At 53.0% G+C, this 22,802-nt stretch overlaps 1 protein-coding gene across 2 annotated transcripts; it reads left to right on the forward strand.

Moving 5' to 3' along the window:
* The first annotated feature begins 350 nt into the window (after nucleotides 1-350).
* MAN2A2 (mannosidase, alpha, class 2A, member 2) lies at nucleotides 351-20,688 on the forward strand. 2 transcript variants are annotated; one of them, XM_006885159.1, is made up of 23 exons: nucleotides 351-394; nucleotides 1,223-1,372; nucleotides 1,903-2,160; nucleotides 2,231-2,375; nucleotides 2,500-2,671; nucleotides 3,812-3,939; nucleotides 4,166-4,339; nucleotides 5,398-5,584; nucleotides 9,285-9,462; nucleotides 9,717-9,919; nucleotides 10,105-10,287; nucleotides 10,405-10,519; nucleotides 10,721-10,788; nucleotides 10,896-11,061; nucleotides 11,529-11,765; nucleotides 12,028-12,150; nucleotides 12,877-12,991; nucleotides 13,251-13,384; nucleotides 13,601-13,742; nucleotides 15,739-15,872; nucleotides 19,210-19,404; nucleotides 19,546-19,656; nucleotides 20,330-20,688. In XM_006885159.1, exons 2-23 carry the CDS (start codon nucleotides 1,241-1,243, stop codon nucleotides 20,480-20,482), a joined length of 3,453 nt encoding a protein of 1,150 aa, XP_006885221.1. In that variant the 5' UTR covers nucleotides 351-394; nucleotides 1,223-1,240; the 3' UTR covers nucleotides 20,483-20,688. The 2 variants fall into 2 exon arrangements, with proteins under 2 accessions (XP_006885221.1, XP_006885220.1); XM_006885158.1 differs by lacking the exon at nucleotides 351-394 and having other exon boundaries at nucleotides 1,241-1,372; nucleotides 19,210-19,447; nucleotides 19,541-19,656; nucleotides 20,330-20,482.
* The last annotated feature ends 2,114 nt before the right edge of the window (nucleotides 20,689-22,802 follow it).

Genomic DNA, 22,802 nt, shown 5'->3' on the forward strand with positions numbered 1-22,802 from the left:
GGGGATGTGAGGGCAGCAGCGCGGCCGGCGGGCCCAGAGCGGCGCGGAGGCCGGCCGCACACGGTAACGCGCCGAGAGCGCGCGGGGAGCCTTGGGCAGAAGCGCGAGGGGTGCTGCGGTTCCGGGCCGGGTAGCTGGCGTTACGGTCGGGAGGGCCGCGGCCGGGGAGCCGCTGGAGGCCGGCGGCAGGTGCCGGCACCCTTCATTCCACAATCCCTCCCCAGCTCCACCCACCTTGGCCTTGACCCAGCCTCCAAGGGCTAAAAATATTGCCTGGAGGCTCCTGAGTGGAATCAGATAGCGCTAAGTAGGGCACAACGCAAAGGCGACAGCGCTGCTCCGAGGCTCCCGCCTACGCTCAGCCCAGCAGATAGCGTCCCCCGTCTCTGAGCAGGCCAGGAGGTCTGGGGGCGGTACAGTTGGCTGAAGTTGACCCACAGCCCAGAAGCTGTGTCCGCCTTTCACTACCCAGGGAACCCTAAGACCGTAATGCTTCAGCGCTGGCTGCCAGAGCCCTTCCCAGGGGCCCGCTGAGTGCTTTCCACAAGCCTCAAGCTGCAAGTTAGAAAGCCCAGGCATAGCAACTAACTGGGAAAGGACATAGCGTTTGCCTTCTTTCTTGGTTTCATTAATTTTTCTATTAAGGAAAGAGGAGCTATGTTTCTGATGTCTCTTCTATTCCAAGTCTGCAGGCGGAAAGGCTTACCTGGCTTACCCTTTCAGCTCCACAGAATAGAGACTAGTTTGTTTCTGCAGAAGTGAAAGCCCGTGTCCAAGGAAAATGGACACACACACGCACACATGCACCTACCTTCTTGGCTCACTTGTGCTTTCTCACTAAAGCGGGTTTCAGTATAGACAAGCCCAGTGGGAAGCTGGTTATATCAGCAAGTTGTGTGGTGAACTCTTGGAGCCAGAGTGTGTGATGTTTGTCATAAAAAAAAACCAAACAAACCCAATTTATTATTTTTTTAAATGACATTAGTCTAAGGGGGAGAGGGAGACTCCATCTTCTCCACTATTTGGGCAGGACCAGCCACAGGTGTGCTACTGAATCTTGGTCAAAAAAATAAACTGATGGTCACAGGCAGTGTTGGGATCTGGTGTTGAGAAGCCTGCTCTTCAGAGCCAGGCAACTAGATGTCCCTGGGGAGCGATCTGCTCCCAGGATGCTGATAGGTCATTTGCATACCAGTCCTACAAATGGTGTTCCTTCTGCCAGGTGTGTGTGGAGGCCAGAATGAAGCTGAAAAAGCAAGTGACAGTGTGCGGGGCTGCGATCTTCTGCGTGGCAGTCTTCTCGCTCTACCTCATGCTGGACCGCGTGCAGCATGATCCCGCCCGACACCAGAACGGTGGCAACTTCCCCCGGGTGAGTCAAGCCTGCTTGACATCACCTCTTCAGATACAAGACTCCTGGGCCCAGCTTGTGCCCCAAACCCAGGGCAGGAACATTTCTTCCCAATATGCAGGTTTTTCTAGGAACCCTCCATGGAAACCAGCAATGACAAAAGGGGGCGGGGGAATGGTAATATGTACAGCAGTTTTGTCCTCTTGAATTCTTGGCAGACATTGTTAGTTGATGGTAGCATTCTTTCCCGCTAAGCCTGATACAGCTCTCCCAGCACAGTGCTCCAGATAGCCAGCAACAGGGGTTCAAATCAGGTAAGTGAGAAGATACCTTTGCTGTCCCTGAACTAAAGATGATGATGCTTCGTGGAGAGCGGTCCCCAGTAGTGTTGTGCACGTCTTGCATAACTAGGCTTGTCCATCCTGAGAGGCTCACAGGTCCTGGCTTCTTTCAGGAAGGAGAGGATCATAGTTGTCCCTCATGAGGTGTACCCAGTGCGGTCCCCTGTGCGGCCTCAGGAGCCGTGAGTGACTGCTCTGGTTTTTCGGCAGAGCCAAATTTCTGTGCTGCAGAACCGCATCGAGCAGCTGGAGCAGCTGTTGGAGGAGAACCACGAGATCATCAGCCATATCAAGGACTCGGTGCTGGAGCTGACAGCCAACGCGGAGGGCCCGCCGCCCCTACTGCCCTACTACACGGCCAACGGTTCCTGGGTGTTGCCGCCGGAGCCCCAGCCCAGCTTCTTCTCCATCTCCCCCCAGGATTGCCAGTTTGCTTTGGGGGGCCGAGGCCAGAAGCCAGACCTCCAGGTAAGAGTCAGAGTGGCAGGGAGCCACAGTGGTTGTGGGCAAGGCCCTGAGTGGCTATTCTCCCTGGCAGATGCTGGCTATATCAGAGACGTTGCCATTTGACAACATGGACGGTGGGGTGTGGAAGCAAGGCTTTGACATCACCTACAGCCCAAATGACTGGGATGCTGAGGACCTGCAGGTGTTTGTGGTGCCCCACTCTCACAATGACCCAGGTGAGGGTCTGCTGGCCTCTCGGGCCTGTGTGGGACACAGGCTTTCTGATGTCCAGGGTTTGGAAGCACAGCTGAAGGAAATGGTGGATCCATGGGGGACTGTGTTGCCTTCCCCACCCCACAGGCTGGATCAAGACCTTTGACAAGTACTACACAGAGCAGACCCAGTATATCCTCAACAGCATGGTCTCCAAGCTGCAGGAGGACCCCCGGCGGCGCTTCCTCTGGGCAGAGGTCTCCTTCTTTGCCAAGTGGTGGGACAACATCAATGGCCAAAAGAGAGCAGCGGTCCGAAGGCTAGTTCCAGCTGGGAAGTCGTGGGAGGGCTTTGAAGTGGAGAAGGTCATATGGGCCCTACGGGGGCGTGGAAATCTCACCTCAAGCTGGGGTACTAAGGTGTCAGGGTGACGCAAGGGAAATGCTGGTGGAGGCAGAGTCATGGTAGAGAGCCCCAAAATGAGAAATCAAGGATAGATTTGAGGGCCACTAACATTAAGCAAGGGGGGGGCTATTGTCTTGGTGGTAAGGAGTTGTGCTCCCAACCCAAAGGCACTGAGTTTGAATCCACCAGCTGCTCTGCAGGAGAAATAAGATCATTCTCCTCCTGTGTGATTTGCTGCCTTTGAAAACCCGCTGGAGGTTCAGCTGTGGATTCTGACTCGACAGTACATCATAACAGCAGCAGGATTCAGAGAGAAGTTACTGGTGGTTCTGTGGTCAAATCCTGACCTCTGCAGGAGCGCCAGGCTCCCAGTTCACGGCCAGTGCCTCTCACGCACAGCCACCAGCTCTATGTTAGTGGACACTTGCATGTTGCTGTATGTTGATCAGAGATTTCAGTGGAGCTTCTGTACTAAGACCAGCTTCCTGTGGCCTGGAGGTTCATTACTGACAAATCAGCCGTGAGGACCCTACAGGTCACAGTAGTCTGATGATGTATTGTGCATGGGGTCACCATGAGTTAGGGGTCAACTTGATGACAGCTAGCAGGAACATCTGGTGTGGAGAGGTGCTGTGTGGCGGAACTGCTTGGCATGGTCAGCTGTTAACTGGAAGGTCAAAGGTTTGACCCAGAGAGACCTGGTGTCTCCTTGGGAAAATCAGCCACTGGAACCTGGTGGAGCACAGTTTTACTCGTGACACCTGTGGGTTTGCCATGCATCCAGATTGACGCAACACCAGGTGCTGGTTTTGCAAGAAAGATCAAAGTCACGTGAGCATTAGCGAAGGGGGAGTGTGGAGCCCTAGATGGGTGGATAGAGATCCAGAGATGAACAGGACCCTGAGTAGCATGGAGGGGAAGGAGGGGCACCATTTGTTCTCTCGCCCTGGGTTTGGTGCACCGGCTCCTCCAGGCTTCCTGGCATCTCCTGATTGGTTATTTTGGAGGAGGCCTGGGAAAGTGCCCTGTCCTAAATATGAATCCTTAACTGCAGGCTAGTGGGAAATGGACAGCTGGAGATTGCAACAGGAGGCTGGGTGATGCCCGACGAAGCCAACTCCCACTACTTCGCACTGATTGACCAGCTCATCGAGGGGCATCAGTGGCTAGAGAAGAATCTGGGTAAGTCCAGGCTAAGGAAAGGGAGCCTGCCCCCCGGGGATGGGCCCCAGGAACATCAGGGTGCCATAAAGCTCAGGGGCAGCATGAGGGGGCTCTTTTCTGGACAGATCCCACCAGTGGGGGCCTGGTGAGGTGTTTGTGAAGGCAGCCGCTGAGGCCCCGGGACCTGGGGTGGAGAAGCTGGACCCAAGGAGTTGAGAGCCTCTAACATCCGTGTTCTGGCCAGGTGCAACCCCACGGTCTGGCTGGGCAGTGGACCCCTTTGGGTACAGCTCTACCATGCCTTACCTGCTTCGCCGTGCCAACCTGACCAGCATGCTGATCCAGAGGGTGCACTATGCCATCAAGAAGCACTTCGCTGCCACTCACAGCCTGGAGTTCATGTGGAGGCAGACCTGGGGTAAGGCCAGTTAGGGTGGAGGGCAATGGGAGTATATTTCTCCCTGGGAAGGATCAGGGAGATCAGAAGTAAAATCCCTCTGCTCTTCAGAACCCAAAGTCTGTGTGTGTGTGGCCAATGAGTTTACACTAGACCGTTAACCTAGACGGCGCTCTAGTGGCCTAGTGGTTAAGGAATTGTCCTGCCAACCCAAAGGCAAGCAGTTCAAATCCTCCAGGTGCTTTGCAAGAGAAAGATGGGCAGTCTCTTCTAATGAAACTGCCTCTGAAAACCTGCTTAGGGGTCAGCTGTGGGTCAGTTTCAATTTGATAATTGGAACAACACAGCTAACCTAAAGGTTGACGGTTCAGACTTAACCAGCGGCACTGTAGAGGACGTGCCTGGTGAACTATTTCCTTAAAGATTCCTGTTGCCATTGAATTGTTTCTGATCCATGACAATTCATCACGGTAGAATTCCTGATTCATGGAAATGCCTCATTGTTTTGTAAGCTACAAACTTTATAGAAGGAGACTGCCACTTCTCCTGTAGGAGCAGTTAAGCACTTGGCTGTTAACTGAAAGGTGGTTGGTTCGAATCTGCCAGCCATGCCTCAGGAGAAAGATGTGGCAGCTACTTCCGTAAAGTTCTGCTTCATCCTGTAGAGTCGTTGTTAGTCAGTAACAGCTTGAGGTTGTAAAGATGTTGACCCCCAGTGTGCCGTGGAACAGTTCTCCGTGACACGTGGGTTGTTGCCGAGTCGTAACCACTTTAGTGGCAGCAGGTGTGGTTTTGGGGTTTGGCTTTTCTGCATTTGCTGGATTCACTCTTCACATTAGGTTGACCTCTGCCCTCTGTGGCATCTGAGGACCTTAACCTTCCTATGTCCCCTCCCTGGAGGACCTATGGGCTTTTGGCCCTCCTTGGATCCCAGCCTCTGGCCCATGTGTCCTCTACAGCCTTGAGCTCAGTGCAGCCTCACCCCCTGTCAGACATGTTCCCTACCTTTCCAACTCTCTGCCGTCTGGGGTCCCTGTCCCCAGCCCTTCGGCGTTGACTCTGACGTGTGTCTTCTGCAGACTCAGACTCCAGCACCGACATCTTCTGCCACATGATGCCCTTCTACAGCTATGACGTCCCACATACCTGTGGCCCAGATCCCAAGATCTGCTGCCAATTTGATTTCAAACGCTTGCCTGGCGGGCGCATCAACTGCCCTTGGAAGGTGCCTCCCCGCGCCATCACGGAGGCCAACGTGGCTGAGAGGTATCTGCTTCCAGCCCTGGGATGCATGCAGTGTTGCTGTCTACACTCCACAGAGGAGTCCGATCTGCCTCTGTCTTCTGGGCTGGGCTGTCCACATGGGGGACTGCCTAACAGCCCAGCCTTGTTCGGCTTCCCTGAAATGGGGGAGCTTGGCTAGGCTGGTGATCACAGTCCCATGGCAGTGGTGGCCGCATTCTGAGTCCCCTTGGAAAGCTGGGGGAACCCTAATTAATCACCTTCCACAGTGGGTTTATTTTCCCAAAGGATTATGCTTCTGAGTGATTGTCCTAGCAAACTATCAGAGCTTACGAATTAACTTGGCAGTGAATGACTCTCATACTGCTTTTCCCTTTGAGACTCTGATAGTGTAGTCTATAGAGCAGTACTGTTAGCCGAAAGGCAGTTCACCAGTTCAAATTCACCAGCCACTTCATGAGAGAAAAATGAGCACTTTCTTCCTGTGCAATTTACTGCCTTATGAAAACCCTCTGGAAGGTCAACTCTGAGTCAGTTCCAGTTTGACAGCTATAAATGTGGCTTTTTTTAAAAATTTTTTTTTCCAAACTTCTAATTTTAGAAATCCATTTAATATATTGTTTTTGGGTAGAGAACGTATCAGATGTTAAACTGACAGAAACAGATACTACATTTGGTTTTAGCCAAAAGACTGAGACGCGATCGGCTTTTTTTGTTATAGTCTAATAAGTCCTCATCTTCAGCTTGGCATCTTGACTCAGTCCTAATTCAGCCAGGATCCTCAGAGGTCAGTTGACTGAGGATTTCCCGGAGATGCTTAGATTCACCTTGAAGCCCACCAGACAAGCCAGGGAAATCAATGTTCTCTTCAGGAGAACATTTAGGGACTCCTAATGCCCGTGCTACTGCTGAAGTCAGCCCCTCTGGGAGGTGCTGATGAAGAGTGAGACGGAGGGCCAGCCAGAACCGGCTGCCATTAAGAACACAACAAGTCGAGCTGGTTTTTACAATGTGGTGCTCTGATTCCTTGATGTCAAGGAGGTGAAGCATGTGACCGAAGGGGAAAGAAAGTAGCCTTTTGTTTCCAGAATCCAGGAGTGTAAATGCTGATTCTAGGCAGGAATCCAGGACCTGTTTTTTCTTAAAGCAGCAGCTGAGATTCAAAGATGCCCAGCCTGGGTTCCCTCAGATCACACCAGCAGAGAGAACTGCTCTGTCTCCTTTGTGCAGATTACTGGACCAGTAAATTAGGAAGAGGTGGGATTTGAAGCACCTTCTCTTGGTAGCCTAGAGGATAAATAAGAAATGTACAAGTCAGGCCAGGTGTGGTTAAGTGGGTTTTTGACTGGTTGAACTGTGATACCCATAATGTGCCAGTTAATAGGTAGAAACTAAAAAGAAAAAGGACCTTTTAGTGATGTGTTTGAAGGCTTTGTTTTCCAATTGATTTTCCCCAACAATTTAGGTGGAAGGCAGAAAATAACAAATGTTTATGTATAGTTGCTAAGGGTCCCCGGAGAGGCTCTGGCTGTGTCCTCTGTAGGGAGGAGTGTTGCTAACGCAAAGGCCTCGTCCATCTGGCAGGTCACATCTCCTAGCAGCTCTAAGGAGAAAGATAGGCAGTCTATGTGGTTTACAGTGAAACCAAGTGAAGGGCCAGCTAAGAATCAGTGGTTCTGACTTGATGGTGATGAGGGAGTGAGGAGTCTGGGAAAAGTGAGATGTCTGCTAACTAACAGGTTGGTGGTTTGCATCCACCACGTACTCCACAGGAGAAAAATGGGTCCATCTGCTTCCATAAAGGTTACAGCCTCAGAGACTGTGAGACTGTTCTGACTCACCCTGGAGCTTCCGTCAGAGTCAGAGTTGGTCCAGTGACAACTGATTGGAATCCCTGAGTGACACACGCAGGGTCCGCTCCAAATTACTGAGGAGCAGGGTACCAGTTGGAGGATTAAGGTGCACCTGGTTCAGGTCATGGTCTTATCAGTCACTTGTGGCACATCTGAGAGCTGGACAGTGAATAAGGATGACAGTATTGATTCCTTTGGGCTGTGGTTTGAAGAGTGCTGAATATCGTGTGGACTGCCAAAAGAACAAACAAACAAGCCTTGGAGAAGATTCAGGCAGAGTGCTCCTTGGAGTTAAAGATAACATTTTGTCTTACATGCTTTGGGCATGTTGCTAAGAGAGATTATACCTTGGAAGGGAACATCATGCTTGGAAATGTGGAGCGGTGTTGAAAGAAAGGAAGACCCTCAACCAGGTGGATTGACACAGTGACTGCAGCAATGGGCTCTAGTGTGTCCGAGATGGTGAGGAAGACACAGGATGGGACGGGGTTCAGATCTGTTCACTGGGTCACTGTGAGTCACACTCGATGGCACTTAGCAGCTGTGTGCATGAGGAGCCCTTCTGGTGTAGTGCTCAGTATGTTGTGCTGCTAACCTAGGAGTTAGCAGTTCGAGTCCATCAACTGCTTTGTGGGAGAAAGGTGGGCACTCTCTTCCCATTAAGATTTCCAGCCTTGAGGACCCAGTGGAGGGTTGATTTGAGTTGAAACTGACCAGATGGTAGTGGATTTAGATTTTGGAGTTGTTTTTCTTTTTTTAGTTACTGTGTGTAAGGCATTAATCTAAACGCCATGCAAACATCAGCTCATTAAAATTTATTTCCACCCTCTTAACATGATGAGGGTATATGGAGCCTGATGTTACCCTCGTTTTATAGGAAGTGAGGCACAGAAAGGTGAAGCAACTTACCCAGAGTCACACAGGCAGTAAATGCAGAGCCGGCTCTGGTGCAGGCTGGCCTCAGAGCCCAAGCTCTCCACGGCCGCCTCCGCTGCATCCTGCACTGGTGAGCATGGTGAAGCCGTGGTGCCAGAGCGCAGATCTGTCAGGACGTGGGCCACATCTGACCAGATCGGATGGATCTAAACTGAGGGAAACTTAGCTTCAGAAAGCAGAACATTCAGAATGAGGAGAAAAGCCCCTAGTCAGCCTCGCACTACTCTGAGGGCATTCCAGGCCACATGGAGGGGCTGGTTTATCCTCCCTCTGCTCCTGCAGCCAGTGCCAGGCCCCTCACCCCAAGGAAGCTGGTACACCAGGACTGTAGGGTGAATGGCATCCATCAGGCAGGCTCCAGCTGATGCTGCATGGAGACCATACAGATGGGGAACCAGTATAGCAGAGCCCGAAGAGGAAGCATGAGGTGTGGGCTCATCTGTGCTAGTTCTGAACGATCCGGGGGAAGAAGGACCAGTTTATTCTGTGTAGTATCAGAGGTTACATCATGCTTGGGAGGGTGGAAGGATAGCGCAGGAGGGGAAGACCCTCTATGAGGTGGATTGATTCAGTGACTGGAGTAATTGGGACAGGTGTGTCGGAGGCAGTGCGGTTGGCACAGGACAGAGCAGGATTTAGGGCTGTTGTACATAGGGTCGCTATGAGTCGCAAGCAACTCGATGGCACATAACAACAACAACAGTATCAGAGGGCAGAACTAGAGTTAGGGAGCTGAGGCCATAAATTCTAGCCTCACATAAAGAAGGGTGTCAGAAACCTGGGTCCCAGGCTGGCCTTCCCTCCCTTCAGAAAAGTTCACCTGCAGACAGGAGGACCTTTTAGTAGGCGTGTCTCAGGGGTGCTGGCTCTGGTGTGGCTCTGGTGATCCTGACACGAAGGCTTCCTGTTGGGTGCCTGCCCTCTGCCTCCCACAGGGCAGCCCTGCTCCTGGACCAGTACCGGAAGAAATCCCGCCTGTTCCGAAGCAACATCCTCCTGGTGCCACTTGGTGACGACTTCCGGTACGACAAGCCCCAGGAATGGGACGCCCAGTTCTTCAACTACCAACGCCTCTTTGACTTTCTCAACAGCAAACCCGACCTCCACGTGCAGGTGCGGGGACTCAGTGGGGAAGGGGCTTGGGGGGCTCCTGCCTGGGGCCCTTAGCACTGCTGCAGCTCAGCCTCCCTCAAAGTCTCTGCTCACTGTCATCAGCAGGGGCCCGTATGACCCGTCCCGCTTTCCTTGTACATCAGCGTCCCCTGCCTGGCTCCGGCACAGGTCCAGCCCCAGTCCTGCTGCAGCACTGTGGCCAGGATTCCCCAGAGCCTCTGAGACTGAGCGGGGTGGCTTTGGGGTCCTCACAGGCCCAGTTTGGCACCCTCTCGGATTATTTCGACGCCCTGTACAAGAAGACAGGAGTGGAGCCGGGTGCTCGGCCTCCGGGGTTTCCTGTGTTGAGTGGAGATTTCTTCTCCTATGCTGACCGGGAGGACCATTACTGGACAGGCTACTTCACTTCTCGGCCTTTCTACAAGAGCTTGGACCGGGTCCTGGAAGCCCACCTGCGGTGAGCCAGGCCCCCTTTACCAGCCTAGAGGGAGCAGGGGGAGCTTTTGAGGTTTGAGGAGGGACAGGGCTGGATCAGGGGACCAAGGCCAGTGGACAGTGTGTAAGATCAGGCTTCTGCTTGGAAAGCAGGGCTTGACCCTGGGGAGCCATGGTGGCCAGTGGCTGACCCTTCTCTCCGGGCAGGGGGGCAGAGATCCTCTACAGCCTGGCTGTGGCCCATGCCCGCCGGTCTGGAGTGGCCAGCCAGTACCCGCTCTCCAACTTTGCCCTTCTGACGGAGGCCCGGCGCACACTGGGGCTCTTCCAGCACCACGATGCCATCACCGGCACCGCCAAGGAGGCCGTGGTGGTGGACTACGGGGTCAGGTGAGGCCCGCTCCTCTCAGGGCGCAGGCCCACGGCAGCACAGTCAGCCTACCCGTAGTGATCATTCTGGGCCCCAACGTCACTCACCTTCACAGCCTGCCTTCCGCCCACCCACAGGCTCCTGCGGTCGCTGGTCAGCCTGAAGCAGGTCATCATCAACGCTGCTCACTACCTGGTGCTGGGGGACAAGGAGACCTACCACTTCGACCCTGCAGCGCCTTTCCTGCAGATGGTGAGCCCCGCCCGGGGTGTGCCTGATGGGTGGTGTGTGAGGGTGGCGCCCCTGATTTCTCCCCACCTTGGGGGACAGTGCTGAGTCCAGTGCAGCTGGTGACCCACATCCAGGATTGAGGGGCCAGGGTGGGGGAACACACAGGGAGGAGGCAGGAGTTGGAGGTTCAGCCCAACACCAGGATGGTTCTGCCCTTCCCAGGATGATTCCCGCCTCAATCACGATGCCCTGCCCGAGCGCACCATCATCCAACTGGACTCCTCACCCAGGTGAGGCTGTGGACTGCGCCCCAACAGGCAGAGCCACCTCCGGCTCTATCTCCTTCTTTCCTGACCCCGGTCCTCACCCCCCAGGTCAGCCTACCTTGTGTTGGCAGGTACGTGGTGCTGTTCAACCCCCTGGATCAGGAGCGGCTCAGTGTGGTGTCCCTGCTGGTCAACTCACCCCGGGTGCGTGTCTTCTCCGAGGATGGCCAACCTCTAGGCGTGCAGATCAGCGCGCACTGGAGCTCAGCCACGGACATGGTGCATGACGTTTACCAGGTGAGGCGTCTGCCCTCTGCTCCCAGAGCTGCCCACCTCCCGGCCCAGCACTGCTTACTCCCCAGTATAGGGTGGGAATCTTGGGTTCAGGAGTGCCCAGAAGACAGTTTCTCTTGGCAGTGGAGTCTGCTCGTGGAAAGAAGGTGGAAGCTTCTGCAGTCATGATTATAGCAATGATGAGTCTGTAATGTCCTTGTCACTCATTCACTTAACAAGTATTTACTGAAAGCGTACCACTTCATAGGCTTTTTGGTTTTGTTTTTTTAAAAATCTTATTAAACACTTATAAGAGTGACAAAGAAGGGCAGACAATGTCCCCTCCATTGTCAGAGGAGGAGAGGGAGGCCCTGGGAGGGTAGGGGCTGGCATGACCTCCCATCAGCTGACACGCTGCAGCTGGAACCACAGGTCTGGGCCCAGAGCTGATGTCGCTGCGTGGCCCCCTTCCTTGTGCCCTGTGTCCGCAGGTGTCTGTGCCCGTGCGCCTGCCAGCCCTCGGCCTGGGCGTGCTGCAGTTGCAGCAGGGCCTGGATGGACACCGCACACTCCCCTCCTCTGTGCGTGTCTACCTGCACGGCCGCCAGCTGTCTGTCAGCAGACACGAGGCCTTCCCCGTCCGCGTCATTGACTCTGGCACTGGGGACTTTGCCCTCAGCAACCGCTACATGCAGGTCTGGTTCTCAGGCCTTACCGGGTTCCTCAAGGTAAAGGTCCAAGGGTGGTGGGGTGAAACCAGGCTGGTGGGTAGCGGAGTGGGGCCCAGTAGGGGTGCAGAGCTGCCTTCAGACTTGTGGTTGTGCTGTCCCCTGAGAAAGGTGGACAGCGGCATGGGCACGTCCACTCCCAGGTGACAGCACCAGGACGCAGGCCTTGGCCCCTGGGGAAATTGTGTCCCTGCTTTCCTGGGGTGGGGGAAGCCTGACCTGCTGCAGTGAGGCCAGGGGTCAGGGCTGTGTTTCTTGGCAGAGCATCCGGAGGGCGGACGAGGAGCAGGAGCAGCAAGTGAACATGGAATTCCTCATCTACGGCACCCGCACATCCAAAGACAAGAGTGGAGCCTACCTCTTCCTGCCTGACGGCGAGGCCAAGGTACCCTGGAGACGCTCCACAAAGCCTGGGGTCCTGGGAGGGTGTGCAGAGACAGGTGAACCAGTTGGGCAGGGTTAGGATCCTACCAAGAGGAGGATGCCCACGCCCCACCGTCCTTGATGGTCCCTGTCTTTGCCAGGAGGACTCTTACTGGGAACTTGGGTCCCATTCTGTCTTGGTTTCTTAGTGCTGTGCTAACAGAGATGCCACAGAATGATGGCTCTAACTAATGCGTCTGTTTTCTCCCAGTTAAAGAGGGTAGCAGTCTGAATTCGGCCCTCAGCTCTAAGGAACTAGGGAAATGCTCTTCTGTCTGCCCAGGGGGAACATTTGTGTCTTGGCCTCCCTGGGGGAGCTTCCTGGGGGAGCTCTTCCCTATTTGTGCTTGCTGTCCCGTGTCATCTGCCGTTTTGATGTCTCCAGAGTCCAGTTGAGTTGTTAGGTCTAAGAAACTCTGCACCAATAGGGCTTCATTAACATAACAAAGAAAACCCCGTTTTCAAATGAGTCTATCCACAGGTGTGTAGGTTAGGATTTACAGCACATTTTGGGGGAACTCAGTTCACTCCATGATGCTGGAGAATGTTCTCTGGTGTCCTGAGTCCAGCTCAGCAGGGTGTCCTGTCAGAGCTGACTGGAAGAAGTAGGTCCCTTGGCCAAGCCGAGGCTGGCACCCACCCGCTTTGCTCTGCACTTGGGATCAGCCACTACCTGCTGTCTTGCCAGCCGTACGTCCCCAGGGACCCGCCTGTACTCCGTGTCACTGAAGGCCCGTTCTTCTCAGAGGTGGCCGCCTACTACGAGCACATTCACCAAGTGGTCCGGCTTTACAACCTGCCAGGTGAGCTGTGCAGGTGAGGGAGGCCTCTGGGTGGAGGTGTGGGCTCCTGCCCCTTGTCTGTTCAGGCTGGCAAGTACATGTCTTGTTTCCAACAAATGTAACTTTCAAGGTGGGGCTGTTTACATCTCTGAGAGGAAAGGTCACCAGCAGTACCGTGGGGCTTTGGGGAGAGCCAGCCCAGACCTTCCCCAGCTCAGCCTGGATTTCTCGTGGTGGCTTGTCCTCCGACCTCACGCTCTCCTCTTGTGTTCATGCCCAGGGGTGGAGGGGCTGTCTGTAGACATGTCGTCCCTGGTGGATATCCGGGACTACGTCAACAAGGAGCTGGCCCTGCGCCTGCGCACGGACATCAAGAGCCAGGGCACCTTCTTCACGGACCTCAATGGCTTCCAGGTGATTCCTTGGGGGTGGAGGGAAACAACAGGAACAGAACAGGATGGAGATTCCAGAGCTGAACTTGGACTCTGCGTTTTGTCTCCATCGTAGGCTAAGAGGGGTGACCAACCCTGAATAGGAGAGGGCAGAGGAGAGAAGTCCAAGGCGAGGGCAGAGGTCCCTGGGGACCAGATAATGCCCACATGCCCTGATCCTCTAGTGTTCTTCTCTCAGGTGCAGCCCCGGCGATATCTGAAGAAACTGCCTCTTCAGGCCAACTTCTACCCCATGCCCGTCATGGCCTACATCCAGGACGCACGGAACCGCCTCACTCTGCACACTGCCCAGGCCCTGGGTGTCTCCAGTCTCGGCGATGGTGAGTAGGGGAGCAAGGACAGTCCATCTCAGCCCAGGCCTTCTGCCACACAGCCTCCCCACTGCCGGCCTGCCTCCCCCCAGCCCATTTCTGTAGTCTATGTCATCACCATGTCTGGGCAAGGGTGAGTCGCTCACTGTTTCTGTGGATCACCTGGGCCTGGCAGAAAGGTGGGCAGCTGCTGTCACCTGCACCCCTGGTGTCAGCAGCACCAGAGGCAGCTGGGTGGTGCATGTGTCACGGGCTTCCCTGAGAGGCATCGGGTATCAAACAGTGATTCTCAGCTGAGGCGTGCAAACTCCTTCTCTTGACCAAGAAATAGAGTAGTGTGAAAATGACATTCACTATCATAATAAAATATTTAGGAAAGGGGAAAAAAATCCATTTTCTTATTAAAATGTATCTCTCTCCCTTCGTAAATATTGTATTAAGGGTTGTTTTATTTTTTAAAATAACATTAATAGAGAGAATGGCAGAGCTGGTAACTTTGGGCATGCCCCAGGGTTCCCTCCTCCTCAGTGAAAGGTGAGGAGCTGGGCCTCGGGGGTCCTGGGGTCTTCTGTCTGTGAAAGGCAGAGCTTTTGTGAAGCTCTGAGCCTGGTATGCCCGGGTGAGGCTCAGCCCCTGGGCGGCTGGACAAGAGCCATGGGACCTGCTCCTGCCCAAGGAGTTATGGCTTCCCGTCCTGTTTCCCAGGAGCTGCTGGCCACAGAAATCTAGTGCAGGTCTGTCAGCCTCACTGACTCCTGTCTTCTCTGTGCCCTCTCTGGTGGTGCTACTCACAGAGGATCCACGTCAGAGTTTTGTGCTCTCTCTCAGAGGAGGTGTTACTGTTAGTTGTAGGCAAGTTGATTCCAACTCACAGTAACTCATGGTTACTCTTCTTCTGAGGAAGAGAGAAGAATAAGGGCTGTGGAGACAGCGGAGCAAGTGGGCCCTCTGTTCTGAGTGATGCAGGGACCGTTCTAGAGATCTTTGAGAAAAACAGGTCTGGAGAAACCTTTCCTCCAGCAAATTGCAGTGAGCCCTTCCCCAAGCATGTTTTTAAAGGAAAACACGAGTCCTCTCCCCACTCCTTTTCTCAGCAACCCCAAATAACACCTAATTTGAGTCCTGCCTGATTTACCAGCTGGCTACGCCTCTCCACAGCTCAGGTCTGACCTGCTGGGGCCCCTGCCTATTCCCTGCCAGAGTTGTTAGATGTCGCTGGAGTCAATTGAGTCTTCCTCATCATCTCTGATACACTTGAGCCCATTCCTGTGTTCACTGTCAATCTATCTCGCAGGAGTCTTCCTCTCCTTCACTAACCATTTTTCTGAGCTTGATTTCCCTTTCCAGAAAATAGCCTTGCCAAAATATGTCCAAAATATATGAGAGAAAAAGCTTCACCATTCTTGCCTCCAAGGAGCACTCTGACTGAACTTTCTCCAAGACATATGTTTGTCCTTGTTAGTCCATGGGATGTTCAGTACTCTTCTCTAGCACCACAATTGAAAGGCTTCAGTTCTTCTTCTGTCATCCTTAAGCTCTCAGATGTGTAGCAGGTGATTGAGAAGACCTTGCAGAAGAGCTTAGCAAAAATAGCAAAATCTGCCCCAGCCTGAGAACGCCGGCCCAGGGTAGGGAATCTGTGCCCCTTGACTGTGGCCTTGTCTGCTTGTTCACTCTGTTTTCTGTAACCAGTCTCCATGTGGCTCCCTGCCTGGGTGCCTGACCCTTGGCCTCACTTTTGAGTCACTGAACAGGGTGATAACCCCTGAGATCGGCCTGCCCTTTCTTGTTTCTCTCCTAATCTGAAGAATCCAGTCTTGCGAGTGGCAGTTCTCTAAGCTCCCGCATAAGCTCTAGGATTCAAGACCTCAGTCTCTCCTGAGCATCTCGGCTTCTTGTTCTCGGGAGGTTTTTCCCTCAGGGACTATGGTTGGACTTTTCTTACAAAGGCTGGTATCTGCCCAGGGGTGGGGACAGGCCAGGGGCTGACCGTTCATTTCCACAGGCCAGCTGGAGGTGATCTTGGACCGGCGGCTCATGCAGGATGACAACCGGGGCCTAGGCCAGGGCCTCAAGGACAACAAGAGAACCTGCAACCGTTTCCGCCTTCTGCTAGAGCGAAGAACGGCAGGCAGTGAGGTAAAGCTGGGGCCGAATGCCCAGGGAGCTAGGCCAAAGCAGTCCCTGCTGTGAGACCCTGGGGGTTCCAGCCTCGGGCCTCAGGAGTGGAGCTCCAGTCGGGCCATGGTTAGAGAGAGTGGTGCTGAGTGAAGGCTCTGGGCTGATGTCGGCAGGGCTGTGATGACACGAGCTCCTCTCCCCACCTTGGTTTGGCACCTCACTCCACCCCCATCCCACATCGCCTGGATCCCTGCTGCTCATTTCCCCTCGCTGTGCTGCCATCCTCGTCTCCTCCGACCCAGCGCCCTCGTCTTTCCCGACCCAGCACCCTCTAACCCTTGCTGCTCTGACCCCACTCATCTCATGGCTTTCTTTGCCCCCACCAGCCTGACCTTTTCTCCAAACTGACAGTCATGTTTAGGGACTTGATCTCTCACAGAAGCCACAGAAATCGAGAGATAAGGAAGGGGCAGCGCTAGGAGCCCACAGCCAGTATTTAGCCAGTTGTAACGGTCTCAGGAGCTGGTGGAAGTGTCAGCCCACGATGTCTGGTGTCTGGTGGCACAGTAGTTAAAGCACGTAGCTGCTCTCTGAGAGGTTGGGGTTTGGAGCCCACCAGCTCTCCGTGAGGGAAAGATGTGACAGGGTGTGTCCATAAAGATTGTTGTTGTATGTGCCGTCAAGTTTCCTGCGACTCACAGCAACCCTATGTACAACAGCCTTAAACTTTGCTCTATCCTATGCCAAATCTTATTGTCTCTGACACACCTACCCCCATTACCCCAGTCACTTAAGCAATCCATCACATTGAGGATTCATGTACTTTCCCTCCACCTTCCCACGCATGACGTCTCCAAGGACTGCTCCCTCCTTGCAATATGTCCAAAGTATGTCAGATGAAGCTTCAGAATCCTTGCTTCCAAGGAGCAGCCTGGTCTTACACTCTCTTGGATGAACTTGTTTCTTCTCCTAGCAGTCCATGGTATATTCAGTACTCTTCTCCAGCACCACAGCTCAAAGGCATCAGTTCTCCTTCTATCATCCCTAGTCATTTTCCAGCTTTCTGATGCATAGCAAGTAATTGCAAAGACTATGGCCTGGATCAGATGCACCTTAGACTCCAGACTGGCATCGTTGCTCTTCAGTACTTGGGAGAGGTCCCTGACAGCTGACTTTCCCAATGCAGCAGTCTAAGAAGCCCAGTGGGACAGGTCTGCTCTGTCCTGTAGAATTGCTGGAAGTTAGAATTGGCTTGATAGCAATGGGTTTAGGTTTTGAGTTTTTGCTTTGTGGCTTTGTCACTAAATGGACACTCAGCCCCTGGTATGTTTCAAGGACAGAGAGGGACATGAAAATACATACAGTACAGACACACCTGAGAAGAACTGGTCAGGGTATGTATGAGATGTGTATGTAAAAATACAAGGTGGAAAATGGGTATGGCCCACTGGGACTGAGGAGAGTGAGCAAGTGGACAGAGGGGACCCAGGACCACTTCCTAGAGCTGGTGTCACCCGAGCTCGGCTTTGCTGAACGGGACTGTGATTGGAGTACATGGCTCGGGGTGGAAGGCAGGAAGGACAGTGTGATGGGGAATAGCCATGGGGTCATTCAGCTGGACTAGAACGCTGCCGTCTAGCATGCTAACAACTGACCACTTAAGACTATTTAAATGAAGTAAAATTTCCGTTCTTCATTTGTACTAATGGCATCTCAAGTGCTCAGTGGCCGGATACGGCTGATGATTATTGTAAGACAGCGTAGCCGTAACATATTTCTACTGTTGCAGGAATTCTGTCATCCGCGCTGGGCTGGAGCATAATGTGGGTTGTAGGTGGTTACAGGCCTAATGAACACCTCACCGTGGAATAGGGGCTTCTGGGGGAGGACGCGCCCTCTGTAGCCCTCTGGTCTTGGCATGACACCGTTTCCATATGGGCAGCCCTCATTCGTGGCCCACTGGCCCTATAGCTCTGCCCTCCAGGGGCTATTCCCTCAACTTTAAGCTGTGGTGTTGGAGAAAAGTACTGAATGTCCCATGGACTGACAAAAGAACAGACAGATCTTGGAGAAGGTGCAGCCAGAGTGCTCCTGGGAGGCAAAGATGAGGATGTGTCGTCTCTCATACTTTGGGCAGGAGAGGCTGTTCCATGGGGAGGGCCTCACGTCCTAGAACTCTGTATGATGATCCAGTCTCCTAGTGCCCATAATAATTTTATGCTCATTTTCACTTTTTCCACTTTTCCTTTTACAGTTTTAGTTTCTGCTTCTAAAGACAAGATCAGCGGGTCTAGATCTGAATTTTAAAGTTTATTTCTTTCTAGTGGGTTTGCTGTTTAAAAACTAGTTTCTGTTGAATCATTTTTTACTCTTGGCAGCCCAGTATGTATCAGGGTAGATCTTTGCCACTTAGAGTTGTTTTTTTTTTTTTTCATTTCATTTTTAATTGTAGTGAAAGTTTGCGCAAAAGAAAACATTCATCAACCTCTCCATGTATACTTCAGTGGCATCCATTTCTTCCTGTGCGCTTTCTAACCATTATTTCATGACATTTTCAGTGGAGACAAGGGGGCCCTGTCCCAGTACCCTCAGCATGTCATTGCGGGCTGAGGGAGCAGATTAAGGCTAGTTCAGGCAGGAAGTGGTGGTGGCTTGAACTCAGGCCGTGCACAGAGATGTCAGATGTGGATGTGAGGGACACGGCTGAGGCAGAGTGGAAGAGGACTTAACAGCCAGCTGGGCCAGAGATGACAGGAGAGAATGTGGGGTCTGGGGCAGTGGAAAGGCAGGCGTGCTGGACACATATTCAAAGGGAGGAAAGATAGCCGGCCTGGAGGACAGCTCAGGTGAGGCCTGCCTGGCACGAAGTCCAGGTGAGGTGTGAGGGAGTAGCCCTCTGGTGGAGAGAGCCATAGGGCTGTGGGCCAAGAATGAGGGCTCCCAATATGGATCCTGGGTCATGCCAAGACCAGAGGGCTGCAGAGCGCTCGCTCCTCCTCCCCCAGAGGCTGCTACTCCATGGTGAGGCGTTTGTCTGTCCTTTTCCACCCTCCTTCCTGCGCTGAGGTAATGAGAGATGTGACAAACATGGATGTGTTCTTCTTATCAGTGCTATGAAAGGAGGTGAAAAGGCAGGTGGGTGGAAAGTGAACAGCCTAGTGAGTTGTGTAGGATGGGAAGTGGCCATGCTTGAAGGGTTAGAGGAACAGTGCATGGAGCCACATCCTGGGGCCCGTTAGGTCAACACACCAGGAAGCTGCTTCCAGAGACCCTGACCTGGATGTGCTTTGATCTGCTCCAGGCCCCCTCATCCTGACCCACTTCCTTCTCTCATATCGGGAAACTAATTTTTCAGGTCCATGATGTCCCCTCCACCAGCTACCCATCCCTCCTCAGTCACCTGACCTCCATGTACCTGAACACCCCAGCACTCGCCCTGCCTGTGGCCACGAGGCAGTTCCCAGGCCCTGGTCTGCGCTCTTTCCATCCTCTGGCCTCCTCACTGCCCTGTGACTTCCACCTGCTCAACCTGCGGGCGATCCAAGCGGAGGTGAGTGGTCTGCTCAGCCCTGTATCGCTGTGGCCACATTCTGGCCTTTCCTCGCCCTGACTGCTTCCTGCCCCTGGCCCTCCTTGGCGGCCGAGGTGCTGCGGCTCCCTAAAACCTCCCACCCTCTGTCCCACCATCCAGGATGATGCCTTGCCCTCAGCAGAGACTGCCCTTCTCTTACACCGCAAGGGTTTTGACTGTGGTCTTGAGGCCAAGAACTTGGGTTTCAACTGCACCACAAGCCAAGGCAAGGTGAGCAGGGCTGAGGTGTATCTGAGGGAGACGGGAGCAGGGGCGGAGAGAATGAGAGTGAGTGAGAGAGAGAGAGAGAGAGAGAGAGAGAGAGAGAGAGAGAGTGTGTGTGTGTGTGTGTGTGTGTGTGTGTGTGTCCCCGTGTCCCAGGTGAGATTGAGAGGAAGGCAGGGAAGTGGAGAGTGTCTGTGTGTGTGTGTGTGTGTGTGTGTGTGAGAGAGAGAGAGAGAGAGAGAGTGCGCAGATGTTAGTCGGGCAGTGGGAGGCTTCCTGGAGAAGGGGGAAGCTATTGACATGTCAAAGCACCTCCAGCTTGGCAGGGACGAGTTGAGACAAGGCACATGGCCTGAAAGCCTGTGTTCATGAATGTTGTTCCTTATGATTGAGTTGGTACCCACCCAGGCTGACAATCCAGTGCATTTTCAGAGGAGGCAGTAAATGGTGTGGAAGGAGATTGTCCATCCACTTCCTGCAGAGCAGCTGGTGGGTTTGAACTGCATACCTTTGGGTGGGCAGCACAATTCATTACCACCTTTCAGGGGTCGTAAACTGCCCCCCTCCCCCGTGTGCAGACTGTATGTGTATATGTTAGCATGTTTCTGGGATGTGACGGGCGGAAGAGCTGCTGGTGTATCAGCCGGCAGCTCAGTGGTGTCTTCTCCCCTCTCCTCAGGTGGCGCTGGGGAGCCTCTTCCAGGGCCTGGACGTTACTTTCCTGCAGCCAACCTCCCTGACACTCCTGTACCCACTGGCCTCGCCCTCCAACAGCACCGACATCTACTTGGAGCCCATGGAGATTGCCACCTTCCGCCTCCGCTTGGGCTAGGGCTTCTAGTGGCTTGAAGAGAAGTTCACCCACAGAGATGCCGCTGAATGTGAGATCAGGTCGGACAGGCCACACTGGGTACCTTGTCGCAACCTGCCTCAGAACTGACAGACTGGGCTCTGCCCCACATTTCCTGTTTATTGTTGCTTCTGTATTTGGGGGCAACCTGCAAGCCCAGTGCTGGGTATAGGTAGGGCAGGCGCCAGCAAGAATAAGGAGAGTCTGTTGTTGGTCAGAGGAGGTGCTGCCAGACTCGGCTTTGGGTGTGACTGGGCTTCTCCATCTGGAGAAGACTCAAGCCCCCTTCGTCTTCCCACAGTGGGGTGTGGAGGAAGCAGACACAGACAAGCTAAGGGGAGTCCGAGTGGGTCTCTCTAGGGGAGAGCTGCCTCCCAGGGGTGCTGTGGTAGTGTAGAGACTCATCCTGATGTGATGAGCGGGATTGGCATGACTCTCTGAACAGGAACTGGGGCCCAGAGGAAGTAGTGGCAGTGGGGTGGTAGAAGGAACCCTGCTTTTCCTAAGAGAAGGCCCAGCTGCTTTCTGGGAGGCTCCAGTGCTTCTGACCTGTGCAGCCCCTGGCTGCAGTGCAGCAGGAAGGGACTCTAGGGACTGGGGACTGTGTCATGGCTGAAGGTCATTGGACGCTTCAGGTACCCAGATCCCTGTTTTGTATGAGGCGCCTGGTCTGTATGCTGACTCGATGGGTGGCAGCAGGTGTTGGGGTCTTCCACCCATGACTCCTGCTTCGGTTCCTATGTCCCATACAGCACTGTCCCCAAGAACCCCCTCCTCTCATGGGGCTTTCTTTTAACAAACTTCCTTTCCTTGAAAGGAAGTAAAGCTGTTAAGACCTCATGTTCACAGTCACCCAGAAAACGCTTTCCGCAGTATCCCTACAGTCAGGCCTCGAAGCTTGACTTCCGGTCTGCCCTTCCCAGAAACAGCTGGTTCCCAGTTCAGGGGGCAGAATCTATAGAATCCATCAGGAGGCAACATGGCTGTGCACCAGCCTGTATTTCAGCTTCAGTTAACAGAGAAATATTTATGATAGTCTCTATAGATGCTGAAAAGATAATTTGGTAAGAACTAAAATTCATCTCTTGTTGAAACTTTCAGTAAAGACCAGAAAGCAACACACTATTCTAGAGAAAGGTCCCTGTTAGAATCCATCGGTGAATGGCATGTTAGAGTCGGCTCCACAGGCTTCCCCCTCACAAGCAGCCAGGGATATCCATGCCCTAGGCTGGTGTGGCACGTGAGGGCTGTGAGGGGTGACCATTGTCTCTGCAGATGACAGAAGTGCCCACCTGTCAAATCTAAGCACCAACTGATGACTACTATGAGCATTGTGTGGCTCAACCCAGATGAAAGACAGGTCCCCGTAATAAGATTTTAATGCTCCCCAGGTCAACCCATAAATGTCATGTCATCCCAGGGAGGATGGATACTTTTTAGAAGTGGGAAGGTCCTAAAAGAAGAGTAAATGGATGAGAATGCTGAGATCATTCTGGATGGTGAGCAGCTGAGCCTGGGCAGTGAAAGGTGGCCCTTTCTCTGGCAGATTTCCAGAGGGAAGGAGTGATCATGGTGGATTGAATCAGTGTGCTGGATTGGACTCAGACAGACCAGTGGACAAACCAAGTCCAGAAACAGACCTAGGTATATGCAGTTTGAGATCATGATGAAAGTGATATTTGAAATGAGGCAAAGATGGATTATTTAATAAATAATATTTTGAGACAACTGGCTATCAAAGTAATCTTATGGCTTGTATAAAATCAGTACAAAAAGAAAAAATTCTTAATACAAAAAGAAAACAAAGTTACTGAAGAAGATACAGGTTTATCTGTGTACCTCTGATGTGGGAGCCTCTTTTCTACAAATAATAAGAAGCCTAAGGGAATATAAAGAGACTTTTACCACCAAAAAGAGTAAACATTTCCGCAGGATATGAAACATCCTGGTTAAAGCACAACAGATGAGGAAAACCATCTGCGGCATATAAATCAAACGTTCAGTTGCTTTAGGAGATGAATTTGCTCTGGGGCCCTTAGAGGAAGTTAGAGGAACATGCCAACTTGTTACCTGTAGATTTGAGGGTGACCAAGCTGAGGTCGGGTCACCCAGGAGTGTTGCCACCAGCACCAGGCCACAGTCACTGTCATTCGGGGACTGTGGAGAGACCTCAGGTCAAGTGTCCTCTGTGGGGGTATAAATCACTCGGCAAAGGCATACCTCGCTTTATTGCGATTTGCAGACACTGAAGTTTTGTTTAAGCAAATTGAAGGTTATGGCAACCTTGCTCCACACAAGTCTT

Source organism: Elephantulus edwardii, unplaced genomic scaffold (genome assembly GCF_000299155.1).
Source record: "Elephantulus edwardii isolate Elephantulus edwardi_28Jun2011 unplaced genomic scaffold, EleEdw1.0 scaffold00041, whole genome shotgun sequence".
In the NCBI taxonomy this organism is placed as follows: Eukaryota; Metazoa; Chordata; class Mammalia; order Macroscelidea; family Macroscelididae; genus Elephantulus; species Elephantulus edwardii.

Excerpts from the sequence above, each read along its gene's own strand:
- MAN2A2 (XM_006885158.1), top strand. The coding sequence starts at position 1,241 with ATGAAGCTGAAAAAGCAAGTGACAGTGTGCGGGGCTGCGATCTTCTGC. Across the intron at positions 3,940-4,165 it reads GTGGCTAGAGAAGAATCTGG|GTGCAACCCCACGGTCTGGC; the intron begins GTAAGTCCAGGC and ends TGTTCTGGCCAG. Across the intron at positions 19,448-19,540 it reads ATCGCTGTGGCCACATTCTG|TCCAGGATGATGCCTTGCCC; the intron begins GCCTTTCCTCGC and ends TCTGTCCCACCA.